The sequence below is a fragment of the Vigna radiata genome, unplaced genomic scaffold, assembly GCF_000741045.1.
Source record: "Vigna radiata var. radiata cultivar VC1973A unplaced genomic scaffold, Vradiata_ver6 scaffold_153, whole genome shotgun sequence".
NCBI lineage: Eukaryota > Viridiplantae > Streptophyta > Magnoliopsida > Fabales > Fabaceae > Vigna > Vigna radiata.
In genome coordinates, this window is record NW_014542917.1 from 685532 (window position 1) to 704171 (window position 18640).

General features: G+C 36.6%; 3 protein-coding genes across 4 annotated transcripts in view; 2 read left to right on the forward strand and 1 right to left on the reverse strand.

The window, feature by feature from the left end:
* Positions 1-1789, forward strand: part of LOC106752617 (exocyst complex component EXO70B1-like) — a 2419-nt gene extending 630 nt beyond the window's left edge. Inside the window, exon 2 of the mRNA XM_014634329.2 lies at positions 9-1789. Coding sequence (XP_014489815.2) covers positions 9-1720 — 1712 coding nt within the window. The 3' untranslated portion in view covers positions 1721-1789. The remainder of the gene's footprint in view (positions 1-8) is intronic.
* A 6265-nt stretch (positions 1790-8054) lies between these two features.
* LOC106752618 lies at positions 8055-10708 on the forward strand. 2 transcript variants are annotated; one of them, XM_022777192.1, is made up of 3 exons: positions 8251-8323; positions 8423-8713; positions 8811-10708. In XM_022777192.1, exons 2-3 carry the CDS (start codon positions 8465-8467, stop codon positions 10548-10550), a joined length of 1989 nt encoding a protein of 662 aa, XP_022632913.1. In that variant the 5' UTR covers positions 8251-8323; positions 8423-8464; the 3' UTR covers positions 10551-10708. The 2 variants fall into 2 exon arrangements, with proteins under 2 accessions (XP_022632912.1, XP_022632913.1); XM_022777191.1 differs by having other exon boundaries at positions 8055-8713.
* Positions 10709-11588: 880 nt separating this feature from the next.
* LOC106752630 (UDP-glycosyltransferase 87A1) lies at positions 11589-13541 on the reverse strand. Its single transcript, XM_014634341.2, has 2 exons — positions 12934-13541; positions 11589-12623 (listed from the first exon to the last, which is right to left on the reverse strand). Exons 1-2 carry the CDS (start codon positions 13439-13441, stop codon positions 11752-11754), a joined length of 1380 nt encoding a protein of 459 aa, XP_014489827.1. The 5' UTR covers positions 13442-13541; the 3' UTR covers positions 11589-11751.
* Positions 13542-18640: the final 5099 nt, after the last annotated feature.

Genomic DNA, 18640 nt, shown 5'->3' on the forward strand with positions numbered 1-18640 from the left:
TAAACCAGATGCATACAGCCTGGTCTCTTGTGCTGCTTTTGCTACCATGTCACTTGGCTTGTCAAATCTTACTCAATTTGGATTCCAGATCGATCTACTATATTTNTTCTGCGGAGGTCTACTAGTACAACTCATGAAGATCAAAATGTGGTTAGTCATTGTCGGAGGGGGCTTCAGTTATTCCCTCCTTCAGCTTTGTGATTATCCGCGTCAAACACAACGGGAGAATCTTCCCCTCCAGCTCCAAAATCTAGTAAACATTCAAGTTGATCCACAGAGTGTTAGTAGTAGCAGTCATGAAGAAGCTTATGGTGATGTTAATAGTACTCAAGGCACCTCACCAGAAGATGGGGATCTTAGATTCCAAGACCATCTGCACACTCAAAGTAATTCACCTTCACAAGATGGAATCCAGCAACAACTTATGAATTGTATAAAGGAGCTTAAGAAGGAGAATAAGAAGCTTGTTCCCTTTGTCTGTCGTCAAGTGGACAAATACCTTGAAGCCGAATTTGGCTCCAAAGAAGAACCGTGTGCTGATGACAACTTGGTGTTGGATGCACTTCCATTGGAAATTATGAGGCGCCTTAAGGAAATCGTGCAGCTGATGGTGGATGCAGGTTTCGTGGAGGAATGCAGCGACATTTACAGCACATGGCGAAGGGAGTTTGTAGAACAGTGTCTACGAGAACTTCTGCCATTTCAGTTGCCCATCAAAAAGGACTTTATGAAGTGGTCAGCAGCGTGCAAGGCAACTTGGAAGATGTTTTTTCCCAATGAAAGAAGACTCTGCCATTTCCTCTTTTCAGGTTTATCTGTCGCTGCGGATGTCTCTTTCGAGAAATTTTGCAAGAGTCTGACGATTGTTCTACTGAAACATGTCCATACCATAACAACTCAGAGCTATACGCAGCATACGCTTCTCATCGACGCCCCTAGCATGTTGATGCCATTGGATGAGCTGGAACCGGAGTTCATCGCTTATAACAATTTTTCGTTCGTATGTTATGTTCGAGACATTCAGCAAAGATTGGCTATAATAAACAGCTTTAGGTTTATTATTTACCCTGATATTGTGGAGGCACCTGCTACCGACGGAGGGCTTCATCTCATTACTAAGGAATCAATGAACTACATCCTTGGAATTTGTGAAGGTATGATAAACCAGAGGGATGGTCAAACTTACTGCATCGAAAATTCTTCATTTTGGGTGGTGATAGGAAAGATGATTGAGTTGTTAGAGAGCGAGTTGGAACTCGAGTCTACACGCTTATACGGTAACCCCGCATTGCGCTATATTTTTATGATCAATAATCTCACGTACATAAAGCAAAAGATGTGTGATTTGAAATTCGACGATGAATGGTTTCAACGACGCAAAGGAAAGGTGACACAGAAGGGTAACCTGTATATGAGTACGTGGAAGAAGATGAGGGAGTTTTTGAAGGTTGAAGCTTATTATGTGGCAGCGGAGTTAATGATAAAAAAGATCCGTTTGTTCAACCTGCACTTTGAGGAGACATGCACAATTCAATCTACATGGACGGTCTCTAATAAACAGCTGAGGAAACGAATAATAGAAGGCATTGAAGAGTTCTTGTTGCCAGAATATGAAAAATTTTGTGACAGCTTTCTATCTGTTCTTGGTGATGAAGCTTACGAGTATATTAAGTTTAGATCTCCAGACATTCAAAATTATCTCAGCCATTTGTTTATTTGAGATGAGGAGACCAATCTGAAATACAAGAAAAATATATAAAGTTTGCAATAATTTAGAATAAAAAATTTCATTGCCAAAAGTACACTGTTATAAAATGCGTTTCTAGTTACTACTTTGCAAAAATATTATTTCATAGGAATGTCCGGCGTTGTTATACATGTGGCAATTTTTACATGGTATTGAATATTAAAATTTGGATTTAATTGTTTACTTGGTTTCTAAATTCAGTGTCTCGTTAATATTGGTTTTTGAAAACACTTTTATTGTGTCTCAATATGGTAAAATTGCATCAATTAAGTCCTATTTGGTTAATCGTGTTTAAATTGATAACATTGATTTTTATTTTTGTGAATGTGTGATGTGCAAGTATTAGTCTCATGAAATTTACTTGGCATATATTAGGTTGATGTTAATTGGAGAAAAAAATTAATTAACACAATTAGGTCTTATGAGAATTGGGGTGTTCGACAAAAGAAACCAAATTTGGGGATCTTTGATCGAGGATTCATTTGGTGAGTGAATTGGTGTTGTGAAGAAAGGAGGTTGGTCAACGAAGGAGTTTCGTAATCGAAGGAGGTTATGAGGGAAGGAGGTTGGTCAGCATAGTGCATTCGTGAGCAAATAGGGTTCATGAGTGAATAGGGTTTATGAGCTAAGTGGGTTCATTAGCGAAGTTTCGGATTTCGAAGCGAAATGTGCAAGGTGTGTTTTTTATGAATTATTTTATGTAGTTGCGGTCCTCCCATTATTGTGTGTTGTGTTGTTGTCCCCCATGATAATGTCTTCTGTTGTAGTCCCCCATAATAACCTTGCCTCTATCGTGGTCCCTTTGTGTTTTGTGTTTTGTGTTGGTCCCTTATTATTTTGTGTTTCGTTTTGGTCCCTCATTTGAAAATGAAATTTTGTATGGTTTGTTGTTTCAATTCTTTATGGTGTGTTGTTGTTGGTCTGTTGCCTGTAGTTGGTCTGTGTTAAAATATAGGCTTAATTACTTAATTGGTGTGTGTCAAACAAAAATAATAACTGTAAAATATCCCCCTCTAAGGGAGCACTCCCCCTCCATAAAAACTAATATCCTTTGTATTAAAAAAGGTTAAAATATAGGCTTAATCCTAACCTTCTTATAAGTTTTTCCCCCTTACTCGGCTAACTGTTAACTGAATAGTTAACAATCTTCCTTGTTTGAAATCTTATTAATGTATGACATGGTCAACTGTATGTAGTTTGACAACAACTTTTATATAGGCATGTAATATTTGACATGTCCAACTCTGATATCGAAGTGGTGTTTCGCCATGGGGGTAAGTTTGTGAATGATGGGTCACTTAGATACGATGGAGGTGAAACCAATACCTTGTTCATTAACCCATACCGATGGAGTTACTTTGAAATTTTTTCCATACTGAAGGAGATGGGTTATAGGAATGTTAAAGAGTTATGGTATTCAGTGAGTGGTGGTTCTATGTTAAAAGGAAGGTTGAAACTACTAAGTGATGACAAAAGTGCATGTCATATGGTCAACATTGACTTATTGAATGGTCAAGGACACTTGTATGTTGTACACATGGTGTCAGACCCTCAGTATATTGATATGTTGGAATATTTTGGTCAACCCTAACATTGTCAGGATGGTGAAGCCCAAGTTGTTCAGGATGTTGAAGCTGAAGTTGGTGAATAGGGTGAACATGAAGTTGGTGAAGATGCTCAAGCTGAAGTTTCTGAAGAGGGTGAACCTGAAGTTGGGGAAAAGGGTACACATAGCAGTCCTTGGTTAGATACATCTAACTAAAATCGATTTTCTACCAAAAACTATTCAATTGTAGTGCTATGAGCCAGTCAAGCCATTAAAATTCTAGGTGCCATCTCATCAATAATGGAAGTCTAGACAGCTAAGTTCAACATCTAAGACTTTTGGAATCAAGTTTAGTCTAATAAATGACACCAAGTTTGACATTATGCCACATGCAGTAATTCGTTAATCATTAAGCACCTTCAACAACAACTATTGTCCATTTTCTGCATAGTGCAGACTCCCCTTCTAGTTTTGTAAACAATTTTACACGTTTCAAATTTCTTCCCACTAAGTCTTCATATTCCTAAACTAAAGATGAGTATGAATTGAGGGTAATAAAATTGAGAACCATTATTATAATATAATGCAATTGACTTAAAGAGAGAGAGAAACAAGTTTAGGAGCGAGTTGGAACTCGAGTCTACACGCTTATACAGTGACCCTGCATTGCGCTATATTTTTATGTTAGATAATCTTAGGTACATAAAACATAAGGCATGTGATTTGAAATTCCACGATGAATGGTTTCAACAACGAACAGTAAAAGTGTTACAAAAGGTTAACCTGTATCTGAGGACGTCGAAGAAGATGAGGGAGTTTTTGAAGGTTGAGACAAATGAGTCGGCGGAAGCTTATTATGTGGTAGCGGAGTTAATGATAGAAAAGATTCGTTTGTTCAACCTGCACTTTGAGGAGGCATGCATAATTCAATCTACATGGACGGTCTCTGATAAACAACTCAGGAAACAAATAACAAAATGCATTGAAGGGTTCTTGTTGCCAGAATATAGAAAATTTTGTGACAGATTTCTAGTTATTCTTGGTAATCAAGCTTACAAGTAAATTAAGTTTAGAATTCCAGACATTCAAAATTGTCTCAGCCATTTGTTTATTCAGGATGAGATGAATCTGAAATACAAGAAAAATGTATAAAGTTTGCAATAATTTAGAATACAAAATTTCATTGTCGAAAGTACACTGTTGTAAAATGCGTTTTTAGTTACTACTTTGGAAAAATATTATTTCATAGGAATGTTTGGCATTGTTATACATGTGGCAATTTTTACATGGCATTGAATATTAAAATTTGGGTTTAATTGTTTATTTCGTCCCTAAATTCTGTGTCTGAGTATCCGTTTTTGGGACGCCTCTATTGCATCTCAATATGATATAATTGCCTCAATCAAATCCTATTTGGTTAACGGTATTTAAATTGATAACATTAATTCTTTTGTGAATGTGTGTTGTGAAATCATTAGTGTTGTGACATTTACTTGGTATATATTAGGTTGACGTGTCAGACACAACATTTGTTACATGGAAATTGGATATTTTAGGGTTGTTAATTGGGAAAAAAAATTAACACAATTAGGTCTTATGAGAATTGGGGTGTTCAACAAAAGAAACCAAATTTGGGGATTTTTTATTGAGGGTTCATTTGGTGAGTGAATTGGTTTTTTGAGGAAATGAGGTTGATCGAAGAAGGAGTTTCGTGAGCGAAGGAGGTTGGTCAGCATAGTGCGTTCGTGAACGAATAGGGTTCTGAGCGAATAGGGGTTTGTGAGCCAACTGGGTTCGTCAGCGAAGTTTGGGATTTCGAAGCGAAAGGTGCAAGGTGCATTTTTTATGAATTATTTTATGTAGTTGCGGTCCCCCATTATTGTGTGTTGTGTTGTTATCCCCCATGATAATGTCTTTTGTTGTGGTCCCCCATAATAACCCTGCCTCTGTTGTGGTCCCCTTATGTTTTGTGTTTCGTGTTGGTCCCCTATTATTTTGTGTTTCATTTTGGTCCCCCATTTGAAAATGAAATTTTTTTTATGGTTTGTTGTTTCAATTCTTTATGGTGTGTTGTTGTTGGTCTGTTGCATGTAGTTGGTCTGTGTTAAAATATAGGCTTAATTGCTTAATTAGTGCGTGTCAAACGAAAACAATAACACTGTAGAATATCCCCCTCCAAGGGAGCACTCTCCCTCCACAGGAATTAATATCCTTTGTATAGAAAAGGTTAAAATATAGGCTTAATCATAACCTTCTTATAAGGTTTTTCCCCCTTACCTGGCTAACTGTTAACTGAATAGTTAAAATTCTTCCTTGTCTGAAATCTTATTAATGTATGACATGCTCAACTGCATGTAGTCTGACAACAACTTTTATATAGGCATATAATACTCAACAATACTTGACATGTGCAACTCTGATATTGAAGTTGTGTTTCACCATGGGGGTAAGTTTGTGAGTGATGGATCACTTAGATACAATGGAAGTGAAACCAGTACCTTGTTCATTGACCCAGACATATGAGTTACTTTGAAATTTTGTCCATATTGAAAGAGATGGGTTATAGGAATGTTAAAAAGTTGTGGTATTCAATGGATGGTGGTTTTGTGTTAAAAGGAAGGTTGGAACTACTAAGTGATGACAAATATGCATGTCATCTGGTTAGCATTGCCTTATTGAATGTCACAGTCACTTGTATGTTGTATACATGGTGTCAGACCCTCAGTATATTGATATGTTGGAATATTTTGGTCAACCCAAGATTGTTAGGATGGTGAAGCCCAAGTTGGTCAAGATGATGAAGCTGAAGTTGGTGAAGAGGGTGAACATGAAGTTGGTGAGGATGCTCAAGCTAAAGTTGTTGAAAAGGGTGAACCTGAAGTTGGTGAGGATGGTGAAGATGAAGTTTATGAGATTGGTGAAGGTGAAGTTGGTCAAGATGAGGTTGTTGTGGAAGGTGAAGTTGGTCAACCTGAAGTTGAGAGAGAGGGTGAGGATGAAGTCGGTGTGGAAGGGGAGGGTGAGGGAGTGAATGATGTTGCTGTTAAAGGGGATGGTGAGGATGAATTTGATGTTTGTAGCTGGATTGGGTCCCAAGATGATTTTTTCAATGAAGATGATCTTGTGGATGTTAGTGTGCATGGAGATGAACAACCCAAGATGACCATTGTGAAGGTAGTGTACAAGTTGAAGTGGGTATACCAAGTGGGTCTTCTACTCCATGGAAGCATGTACAAGCTAGGGGTTTATTTGACAGTGAGTGAGAATCTGATACTTGTGGCAGTATTTTATTAAGTGATTTATCAAATGATGATAAAAACTGATATGGAAATTTTGGGATTTTCTCAATGTCCAAAAGTATGGAAGAATATAAATGACATGTCCAATTAGTCCAATTAGTTGGCATGTTCAGCCAATAAGAGACTGTCACGTGGTAGTCCCCTTTCCACTCAAAAGCTTTATCACAGTTCTTCATCTTCTTCAATCACTGTAATCATCGTCATTATTAACCAATCACACTGTAATTCAGTTGACAAGAAAAAAAAGTTAAAGTGAGGGAGAAAAACCTTCAGAGGGTGAAAACCAGCTTTAAGTTAATGATATTGTTGTTCTTCGGTTTCTTTGTTGCTTGAATCAAGTGTCGATGCTAACTGAGAAGAAGAATCTAAAGTTTGATGAGCGTTTTCAAGGTTATTGGCGTTGCTTTTCTCTGATTCCTTCTTCTCCGTTGTGAAATCCATAATTGCGTGCGACTTCCCAAACTCTTTTCCCCTTTTCCCAAACCCCAATCCCTAATTGCACACTGCTTCAGAAATAATTTAACCTATCTTTATTTATGTTTATTCAATTTTGTTTTACTGGGATAAAAAACCTCACTATCTTCCAATCCCAGTGTCTCATCCTTGGCGTAAACCAACATCGACACCGCCCCATGCGCCTCCGCTCTCTCCACTACTGTGTTGTGCCCCATCTCCCTGCCCTTCCGCACTCAAAACAAACAAACTATTTAGAAATATAGTGCAGGGTAAGGTAAGGTCGAGAAAGAACCTGTGAGGAAAAGTGGAGTACTTAGTCAATGTCTCCCAATGGGTTGACGTTGTTGAAGAAGGAAGTGTTGATGTCATCGGAGGGTTTGCATTTGGCATATAGGAGGGAGGGGTGGTGTTGGGGTTTGGCGAAGAGGAGGGAGACGGTGTGCGTGGCGAAGGGAGGAGAGAGAAGCGGGAAGAGGCAGAGCGGGAAAGGGAATTGAGAGTGGGGGAAAGCGAAGGTGCGACCATCAAAATAGGGAAAACCGAGAATTCTACGTAATAATAAACTGTACAACTCATTCAAGTTTCGTCAGGTAGACAATTCTGCCGTGAGTCTTTTTAACGCCGTAAGCAAAAAGAACTAACATGCACCGTTTTTACGAAAAATAGGATGTTAATGAACTTTCAAAAAAATGAAGGACAACTTTGAACAAATCCTACAAATCGTGGGACCAAAATAGATATTAAACTAAAATTAAATAAGATAAATGTGAAAAATTATTAAATTTCAGGATCCAAGTATTTTTCTTGTAAGTGAAAGTTGATGGAAATCCAAGAGTGAAAGATTTGTCGCATAAGCTCAACACAGCTTTAAGAAAAGCCTCTAAGAGTCTCTTGACATTCTTCACACTTCACGGGTAATTTTCTCATAAAGTTGGTGGAAAACCCCACAGATAACGTGTGCATTCTATATGATGAGTGTAATTGTATAAGAATTTTTTTAGTTTAAATTCACTTTTTTTTTTCTCTATAGTTTTTTTTTTACATGGAATTTTAGTTTTTATAAAGTTTTCGTTACAAATATGATTTTCCATCTAAAGTTGAATAATTTTTTATTTGACTGTTTATAAATTAAAATTTTGCTGGACAAAAATTGAACTGGCAAAATCATAAGTAACAAAAATAGACAATTCTTTGAACATTTGCCCCGCTAGAAAAGTAAGCTAGATTTCAATTGAAGTACTTTGGAGTGATTTCTCCGAAGATGAAGCTGGCATTGTAAGTCAAAAAAGTCTTTTTTATTTTTTATTTCTTTAGTTTCCTTTCCGGCCAAAAAAGTAACCTGTTTCTCCCTTTCGGCGAAATTTTTAATCACAGTGATAAAGGCAAAAATGGAAGCTCTCTCTTTGTTATCGGTGGATGAATGCAAACCTCGCTCTCTTTCTTGAGAAAGAATACGATGGCCATGCTCAACCAAATACTGAGATGGCTGAAGAAACCAAAGGTGCTGAGACTTGTATGTCTTGCTTCATCTGTTGTTGGATTGGTCTGTCATGCACTCTGTTCCTCTTTCAACCATTTACTGGGAAACTGGAGCCGCTGGAAGATGCTTCTTTACATTGCTTTCAGCTTCATCATTTGCCTTGCCGTCTTGTTCGCACCGGCAAGGTCGAGCTCCACCTCTCTCCGGCTGGAATCTCATGTGTCATTTTTGGTTCTCATAATCACTTCTTTTCATTCCTTTTTGTTTGATAATTTCGTGAAGGGTAAACCAGATGGATACAGCGTGGTCTCCTTTGCTGCTTTTGCTACCATGTCACTTGGCTTGTCAGATCTTACTCAATTTGGATTCCAGATCGATCTACTATATTTTTTCTGCGGAGGTCTACTAGTACAACTCATGAAGATCAAATTGTGGTTAGTCACTGTTGGAGGGGGTTTCACTTATTCCCTCCTCCAGCTTCGTTACTATCCGAGCGACTCAAACGGAGAGAACCTTCGGCTCGAGAACCACAATCAAGTAATCATTCAAGTTAATGATTCAGGGAGTGTACCTACAAGTCATGAACAAGCTGATTTTGACGGTGCTTTTGGTACCTCATCAGAACATCGAAGAAGCATGTCACAAGAAGCTAATGTTGATGTTGACAGTGCTCTTGCTACCTCACCAGAACATCGAAGAAGCATGTCACAAGAAGCTGAGGTTGATGTTGACAGTGTTCTTGGTACCTCACCAGAACATCGAAGAAGGATGTCCCAAGAAGCTAATGCTGATGTTGACAGTAATCTTCGTATCTCACCAGAAGATGGGGATCTTGGATTCCAAGACCATCCACTCACTCAAAGCAATTCACCTTCACAAGATGAAAGCGTTGATGATGGGCTTATCATCCAACAACAGCTTATGAATTGTATAAAGGAACTTGAGAAGGAGAATAAGATGCTTGTTCCCTTTGTTTGCAGTCATGTTGACAAATACCTTAAAGCCGTATTTGGCTCCAAAGAAGAACCGTATGCTGATGTCAACATGGTTTTGCATGCACTTCCAACGGAAATTATGAGGCGCCTAAAGGAAATCGTGAAGCTGACGGTAGATGCAGGTTTCGCGGGGGAATGCAGCGACATTTACAGTACATGGCGAAGAACGTTTGTAGAACAGTGTCTACGAAAACTTCGTCTGGAATTTCAAACGTCCAACAATAAGGACGTTACGAAGTGGTCAAAAACCTGCAAGGCAGTTTGTAAGATATTTTTTCCCAATGAAAGAAGACTCTGCGATTACCTCTTTTCAGGTTTATCTGTCGCTGGGGATGTCTCCTTCGAGAAGGTTTGCAAGAGAGTGACGATTGTTCTACTGGAATTTACCCATATCACCATAACAACTAAGAACTATTCGAGGAATCTTTTGTTCAACATCGTCCCTAAAATGTTGGAGTCATTGGGCGAGCTGGAACCGAATTTCATCCCTTGTAACAATTTGTCGTTCGTACCTGACCTTGGAGACATTCAGCAATTATTGGCTATGGTAAACAACTTTAGGGATATTATTTACCCTGGTAATGTGCAGGCACCTGTTACCCACAAAGAGATTCATCTCTTTACTAAGGAATCAATGAACTACATCTGTAGAAGTTGTGTAGTTTGGACAAAGGGGAGGGCTGGCCAATCTGACCGCGTCGGTAATTCTTCATTTTGGGTGGTGATAGGAAGGATGGTTGATTTGCTAGAGAGCGAGTTGGAAGCCATTTCTAAAGACTTCTACGCTGGCAATAAAGATCACTATCTTTTTATGGTCAGTTGTCTCTGCTACATATCAGAAAGGACGCATGATTTCAAAATGGACAATGAATGGTTTCAACAACGCAGAGCAAAGGTCACCCGAAACTTGGAATTGTATGCAGAAAGTTTGCTGAATGAGGAGATCTCAGAGAATAAAAAACATTTCGATTCGATTATGCGTTCGTATATTCCAGCGATGCATCCGGAAGACAAGAAAACTGTATGAAGTTTGCAAGAATTGGAATACAAAATTACAGTCTCACGAGTATCCTATAAAATGCGTTTTATTGTGTTTATTGTAATGTAATTAAAAATTTGATCCTATATTTATTGTGTTTATTTAATTTGATTTTTTTTAAAATTCAATTTTCATTATATTTAAAGTGATTTTATGTGATTTTTTTTAATTAACGTTAATATCATTCAAAAGGTATGTCATGTCATTTTATTGTTTTTAGGATTTGACATTTACCGCTATCTACATGAGTTTTGAGTTAGTTTATATGGTTAATGTAATTTGATTCACTTTAAAACTCTTAGAGTAAGTTTAAAACAATTTTGTTCTAATATACTTTGATCAGGTGAAAATTACAGGTCATATTTGTGTAGAAATTATGCGAAGTGATATTTAAGTCATTCTTTGGTGTGTGAGATCTTTAAATTGGAAATACTAAATCTTAACTTGATTAATTGGATTGAAACTAATTTTATGCAATGCTTAGAAATGATTGACCCATTCCTTATTTTGAACCATGGCCAAATTAAATTACCCACCTTGAAAATAATCCCATTACCCAACCTATTTGAGCAAAAACTTTTATTTCTTTGATTTTGAGCCTGATTACAAGATAATGGAGTGAAGAGCTTTAATTGAAAAAGTAAAAGAACTGGAATTGTTTTGGAAATTAACATTAAATAAGTGTTAAGGTTTGGAAACAAAATAGGAGTGTTGATTCACTTAGCAAGGCCAAAATTTGCGAGCCAATTATATATAAAACTTAAAAAAAAAAGGAAAAATAGATAACAATGCATGATTAACTTAGCAACTCAATCTTTCAGTCAGCAAATTTGTAGTAGAGTTTAAAATTTTTAAAAAGGATAAAAAGAAAAGAAACATGAAGGAGAAAAAGACGCATACTTTCATTGTCATGCAAAAAAAATATTTACCTCATTAAATCTTGCCATTCAAGTTAACATTTGCTTATTGACTTTGGTACCTTGAGACAACTTTAGGGAGATGTCGTTTAGACAACTATAAGTTAACTTTATGTATCTCTGTCACTCAAAATAATTTGGATTAACCATATATATAATGATGGATGTAACAAGCAGAAGGTGAAAGTGTGAAACTGAAGAATTATCCATGCTTACAATGTTATATACATCCTTGCATGCAAATACAATCCAAGCTTCTCAACGCATCAGTCTTATGAAATGTATCTAATAAATGCGTCAAGGTTCCCATCTGAGGATCCACCTGTGCTGATAGCTCTGTGACACATGGCCTTCATTTCCCTTGCCCTGTCTCTGATCTGCTTTCCCTCTCGGCTTTCAAGATTCATAAACCTCTTAACCAGCTTTTCTATCTTTTCTTTTGCCAAAACCTCTTCAGTGTCCAACTTCTCTGCTTCCACCTTACACCCATTCCTCCACTCATCTACAATTTGGCTGCTATTTGGAACTTGATCCAAGAAAAGAGGGAATGTGAGCATTGGTACCCCAGCAAAGAGAGCTTCAAGAGTGGAATTCCATCCACAATGGCTCCAAAATCCACCTACAGAAGAATGAGACAACACCTTCAATTGGTCACACCATGGCACCACCATACCCTTAACTCCACACTTGTCTTTCAACCAAGAAGCATCTGCTCTAGCCACCCAAAGATAACGAACGTTGCTACTGTTTAGTGCTTCAACAATTTGATTCATTTGGGCACCGGACACTGAAAGGAAACTGCCCAAAGAAATGTACAATACTGATTCAGGTGGCTGAGAATCTAGCCATTGTATATAGTCATGGTTATGATCATTGTTCACGGAAGAAGGGTTTTCTCCTAATTCTAAATACGGTATGGCAGGGCCAATGGGATAGACTGGAAATGGATATATAGCTTTTAAGGATTCAATTGTTTCAGCTTCTAACTCGTGGACTGTGGTGAGTAAAAGATAATTTGCTTTGTGAACCTTCGAAATACATTCCAATGCAAGCTGCAGGACTCGTTGATCATTTTCATGAAGCACAGTTCGAAGGTCTGCCAAATGAGCCGAAGAAATTCCAGGAATGTTCTCTACTTGTCCATCTGCATCATTTATAAAAGCCCACAGATAAGACATGTACCTAAATACAATTGCATTACCCTTTTGAAGACAATAAGCAATGAAAAAGGTTTCATTCTTTAACAGTTATGCCAACTCACTACACCAGTCATCATAGTTAGAAATTGAAGACATATATAAGAAAACATACGGCTAAATTCTCTCTAGATCTCAAATTTAACATTAGTTAAGGAACGCAAATGCATCTTCTCCAACGAATACTCAACCAAATATTCATGATATATACCACTGGCAAAGTAAATAAACAAAATCAGAAGTAAAGAAGTGATATACCGAGCTTATCTTTATCAACGTTCAAATGCCGTTGTTGTGCAAATACATCCAGGTGATGAAGCATGGAGTAAAACGACGCCGACATGGTCCAAAACGCAGCCACGGGAATATTCCTTCGATTTGCGAGGGCAATAGGCCAGCGCAGCTCAACGCAGCCGATAATCACGGTCGGTGGCGGCTCGAGCTGATCGAGAAGCCGATCAAAGGGCTCTTCCATGTTCGTCATGACGGCTTCGTAAAAAGCGGGAAAATTGGCGGCTTTGTGGCGCTCGTTAGGGATGACGTTGGGGATGGCCGCGAGGCGAATGGATTCCGGCTTTGGATCGGCGCCGATGAAACCGAGCCACTCCTCGGTGACCACGAAGGTTATGAGAATCTCGTTGGGTCTTCTTGATGCTAGGATCTTGCACAGGTTCATCATGGGGTTGATGTGGCCTCTCCCCGGAAACGGCATCGCCACCACGTGGCATACGCCGCCGCTTCTGCCGCCGCCGCCGGAGTTATGCATAGCCGGAGAAGTGGGTCAATGAGAATCAGTGTTGGATTTTTTGTCTTCTGGAGTGATCTATGTGTTCGCATTTTTCTAGACTGGTGCAGTATGTAGTATTAAACAAAAACATAACTGCTTTAAATAATAATTTAGACATTGAAGAGATAGATTCTTCAACAAAATAATTTTAATTAAATTTTATTTATTTTTTAACTAAAACACATATTAATTTGAAAACAAATCCCAAAATGCTAACAAATTATGTTAAAAAAATACATAAGACATTCGAATTGAGTACCTGATATATTCAATCCTTAACGAACATTGGAGATTAAAATCTTATAAATGAAAATATATAATGGAAAGAAAGACATTATTAAAAATATCCATAAAATCATTGGATTAGATCCAATCAATAATAAAATCGAAATTACTTTGTATCAATTATATCATGTTGTATATTATGCTTTAATTGAATACTGATTCTAGTTACTAAGGCCTAGATCGTGTTTCCCTTTTATTTGTTTCATGATAGAGGCTTTTCACCAACCTTTAATCGAAATCACACAAAAGATTATTTAAAGTTTGTGCTTCCCTCGAAAATTTTAAAATTCTTAATAGTTTTATTGTTAAATGAAGAGTGGTCTTTAATTTAATTTTATCTAGTGAAAAAATAGTTGTCAAAATTAAGTTAAGAGGAGAGTAAATAATCAATATCTAATTATATTTCAATTATAGATCAATAATTAGAGATTGAAATATGATGTACATTCTTTAACAATTAAGGATACATTATTGTTTAATTCATTTTTCTTATCATATACTATGTACCTCAATTTTTTTATTGATTATGTGTTAAAGACATTTTGATTTTCAAGTTAGTATTTAGTTAAGACAAAGCTTAATAAATGCGTTAGATTCAAAAATATTAATTGTTTTACCTACGCATAGTATTTATAGATTTTTGGATGAGATTTTATCTTAATGACAACTTAATGAAGATCTAATTACCTTTTAATATGTTTGACACGATAATTCCCTAATTAATGATCAAACTTTTTTTTCTTCACAACTCGGACCTTAAATTGGGCAATATGAAGCTAACAAAACTAATTTGTGTAATTCTCCTTTCATATTTCACGGAAAATGTACCCTAGGCCCTTAAGTCGAAGTATTCGTTTTGGAAGACAAGAGCTTAACTTCAAGGTGGTTATCTCAACCCGCACGAGTTTTGTCGTCCAGTTCACAACTCAATCAAGAAAGGGTTTTTCTTTGAATTGTCATGGCCTTTGCAAGCATTGCAACGTTTTGTTTCCTTCAACAAACCATTGGCTCTTTTTTCGAAAAGTAATGTCGCTTGAAAAGCCACACTTGTCAAAGGGATGTAAAGCGTCGCTAATCTTGGATCGTTAGATCGAAGTAGATCTAATGGTTGGGGTTTTGCGACTATTGACCCAAATCCTCTCTATAAATAGTGATGGGTCTCCCCTCAATTCACATCACATCTTCTCTTTAAAGCTTTTTTTTACTGCACAATTCTTAATAAGGTAATAATAACTAGTGTGATCAGTTCTTCATCATCTGAAGGTCTTTCATGTAAGGAAACCAAGGTGTATGCAAACAATGCATCTATGTTAGGCCTATCATGTCACCCGTTATTGGATTGCTATCAAATTCCGTTAATGCCTAGTTTCAGGCTCGAAGGGAAGGGGTGCGTTAGAAATCTCACATCAATTAAAGATAAAAGTATATAAGTGGATACAAACTTCTTTTTAAAAGTAAAGTTTGTAGGTTGAGTTAGTCTTAAAGTTCATTTATTAAAATCGAATACACAATAGACCATATAAATAATTTAATAAGTAAAGTTTTCAAATTTTTGAAAAACTTAAAACTTAATTAAGTCTCCTAAAAAAACTCATTCGTTTATTGTTTTACAAATAAAAACAAAATTTTCCACACACTTGCAAATTTTCCGAACAATAAATATGAGAAGTTAAATAATTAAAACAACCATAAATTTTAACACCAACAAGATAAAAAAAATGCATTTATATTGTTTTATGGGACCATCTATATAACCTTGGAAGGAAAAAAAAGTCATTAAATATTCTCAACAAGATCACTACGTGTCAAAACGTTTGAAACTAATAAAAAAATTAACAAAATGTAACTTACACTAATAAAGAAAAAAAATTATAACGAATTTTTATACCAATTATAATCTACATAAAAAGTGACGCAGTAACATAACTATAAATAAAAAAAAATTATATTGATTGCAATTATAACAAATATAAAAAGGGGTACGGTGACACTTTTTTAATAAAGAAAAAATTTCTATAATGTTTATATCTATAACCAGTATAGAAAGTGGACGTTGTAATATTTTTATAGAAAATAAAAAACTTTTATATCGATTCTAAGTATAACAACAGGTATAGAAAATGGATTACAATTCATCATTGCAGGGCATGGTCCTCTATTTTTTCCTTTCGTGGCATTTTGCTTGTGCTTGATGGTGGCAGAAGGGGCTTGCGTGTTTTCCCTAAGTTTTCTCTTTCGTGGCATTTTGTTGGCATTTTTTTGCTAGTTGATAAAGAACGCTAGCGCATTCCAAAGATCTAGTGGTTAACAAAGAACTAATTTTGATTTGGGGAGTTGGTGATGTGCCTAACCCTAGTGCATTGACGTCTTGAGCTTTCTTTGTCTGTTTGCTTGTTTTATTAGCGACGTCGTTGAGAACCCCAGTTCACTATTCTTTGGTCTGGTTTTGCTTTTTCAGGTTTTACCAATGGTGGTGTTCATGGTTGCTCGCAGTTTCAGATCAAGTTGTTCGTGCAATAAGAGTGAGCAATGGTTAATCCAGGTCTTCCAAGAGTCAAAGTGGAGATGTTCCCTAAGGATGTGCAGTGGAGACGTACTAGACCATGATTCAATCGTGGCCCGTGACATAAAAACTTAATTAAATAAAGGCTTAAATACTTACTTCGTCCACAGGTTAGGAGTTGAATTTTTGTTTTTATCCGATTTTAAAAATGAAGCTATTTTATCCTCATACGAATTTTGTAAGAATTTAATCCCTTCCATTAAGTAAATAGAAAAGATATTAACTTCACACTTACGTGAGTGTACTTTTCTTCTCTCTCTTCTGCTCTTCCTAACAGTTTCTTTTATCTCTTTTCTGTTTTTCTCACCATTACCTACCTCCACATTTTTCTCTTTCTTCCACCATTATCTGCTCTTCCTGCCAGTATTAACTACCTCCACGCTGGCAATGTTGTTTTCTTTCACAGACACTGCACCCATCCTTATCACTTCTTCATCAACTCCTCCCGCCACCAAGCCAACCCCCTGGTCATGTTACCACCACCGCAACACCCTCCTTCTACTCTGCGCACCCTTATCCTGCGCATCAGCTCCCTTTCCCATGCCATCCTCTCTCCCTTCATGCACCACCAGGTATGTTATCTAGTGTATATTTATTACACTTACTGTTTGGTTTAGTTTTGGATTGGTAGAAGTAACAAAGCGTTGATTGATTGGGAAGAAATGTGGTTTAGGATTGATTGTGAGAAACTATTTTCAAACAAAATATATAATAAAATTAGTGGTTCTAATAACTATTATGATAAAATTTAATTTAATCCTAAAACTTGATAAAAATTATTTACTAAAATTCTTTATTTGAATACGTGTTATTTACTAAAATATATGATTTTACGCAGTGAAATTTGTTTGATTGTATGTAAATAAATAATTAAACTGAAATTTTATATATAATAACTTATAGATATAGTATAAAACATTTGAATAATATAGATAATGTTGAAACTAACTTGTAAGAAGGGGGATTCTTGGGCCAGAAATGGTAATTGATGGAGGAAGGTGGCCACACAATGTGGAACAAATGATCCACCCACCCTTTCTTACCATTGGTCTCTTTTTGAAACTTTCCAAAGAATCAGACCCAACAGGCTTAGCAATTAACTCTTTTTTTTTTTCTTGAGGTAATTCAAAGAACTCTTTCCCCACACCCACCAGGCCACACAAGATTCACCCATTTTACCAAGCAACTTTTTGATTAATTTGTTTATCTCCACAACAATTTCTAACTAGAATTACTTAGCCTTTTTAAACTCTATTTCCAAAAACAATATTTCAAAATTGATTCGAAACATGGCATCGATTAGTGAAAGAATATGCAAATTTCTGCCGCACTGATGAATACTAGAAACTTGGTATGCTCGACAATGAGAGAGGTATTCAGAGACTACAAGAACCGACAAAACAATTATATGCATCACTTCTCAACTTAGCAGTTGGCGCAATATGCACAACAATGTTCTGCATGTTTGCCACGTAACTTGGTGGAACTTGTTGGCTCTTTTTACTGTGGCCAATAAGTTATATGTAATTTTCTGGTGATGCAACTAGCTCTTCCATAAAAGGAGAGGCAAAAACGAAGATATATATACACGAATCAGTGAGAAAAAGAAGAAGTATATTAATATCATAATGGCTATAGTGATGGAGAGGGATTCATTGATGACTGAAGTTGAAAATGCACCGGTTACTACACAAAGAAGGGTCAGAAATGATTTGGAAAATTCTCTGCCAAAGCCATGTAAGTATTAGTCCAAAACTGAAGTAACGTTGTGGGATCATATTAATTTGTGCAGATTCTAGTAAGATGATACCACATTATTATTATTGCATCATGATTTCTCTCCCTTTATGTTGTAACCACCACATCGCTGCTTCAATGACCATCACATGGTCGCTCTATCCTCCATCATCACGAATAGTTTCGTCGACTGCTTCAACCACCATTGCATGCGTGCTGCATCCTCCAACATGACGGATCAGAAAAAATTATAGAAAAACTAGAAGGGAGAAAAAGAAATCCCTGGTTTTCTTACCAAACTTTCACACCAAAAAGTAGCAATGAGTAAACCCCGAAGGTGGAGAGTAGTGATGGGAAAAGAAAAGAGACTGAAGCCAGAGGGTAGATTCAGAATGTAAGGTATGAAGAGGTTTTGATGGGCCACTGAGAGCAGATTTATGGTAATTAATACTGGCAGGAAGAACAAATAATGGTGGAAGAGAGAGAAAAATGTGAAGGTAATTAACGGTGAGAGAAGTAGAAAAAAAAAAGTGTCATAAAGAGTATACTTACTTAACGGATTTAAAAAGAAACGAATTCTTACAAAATTCATA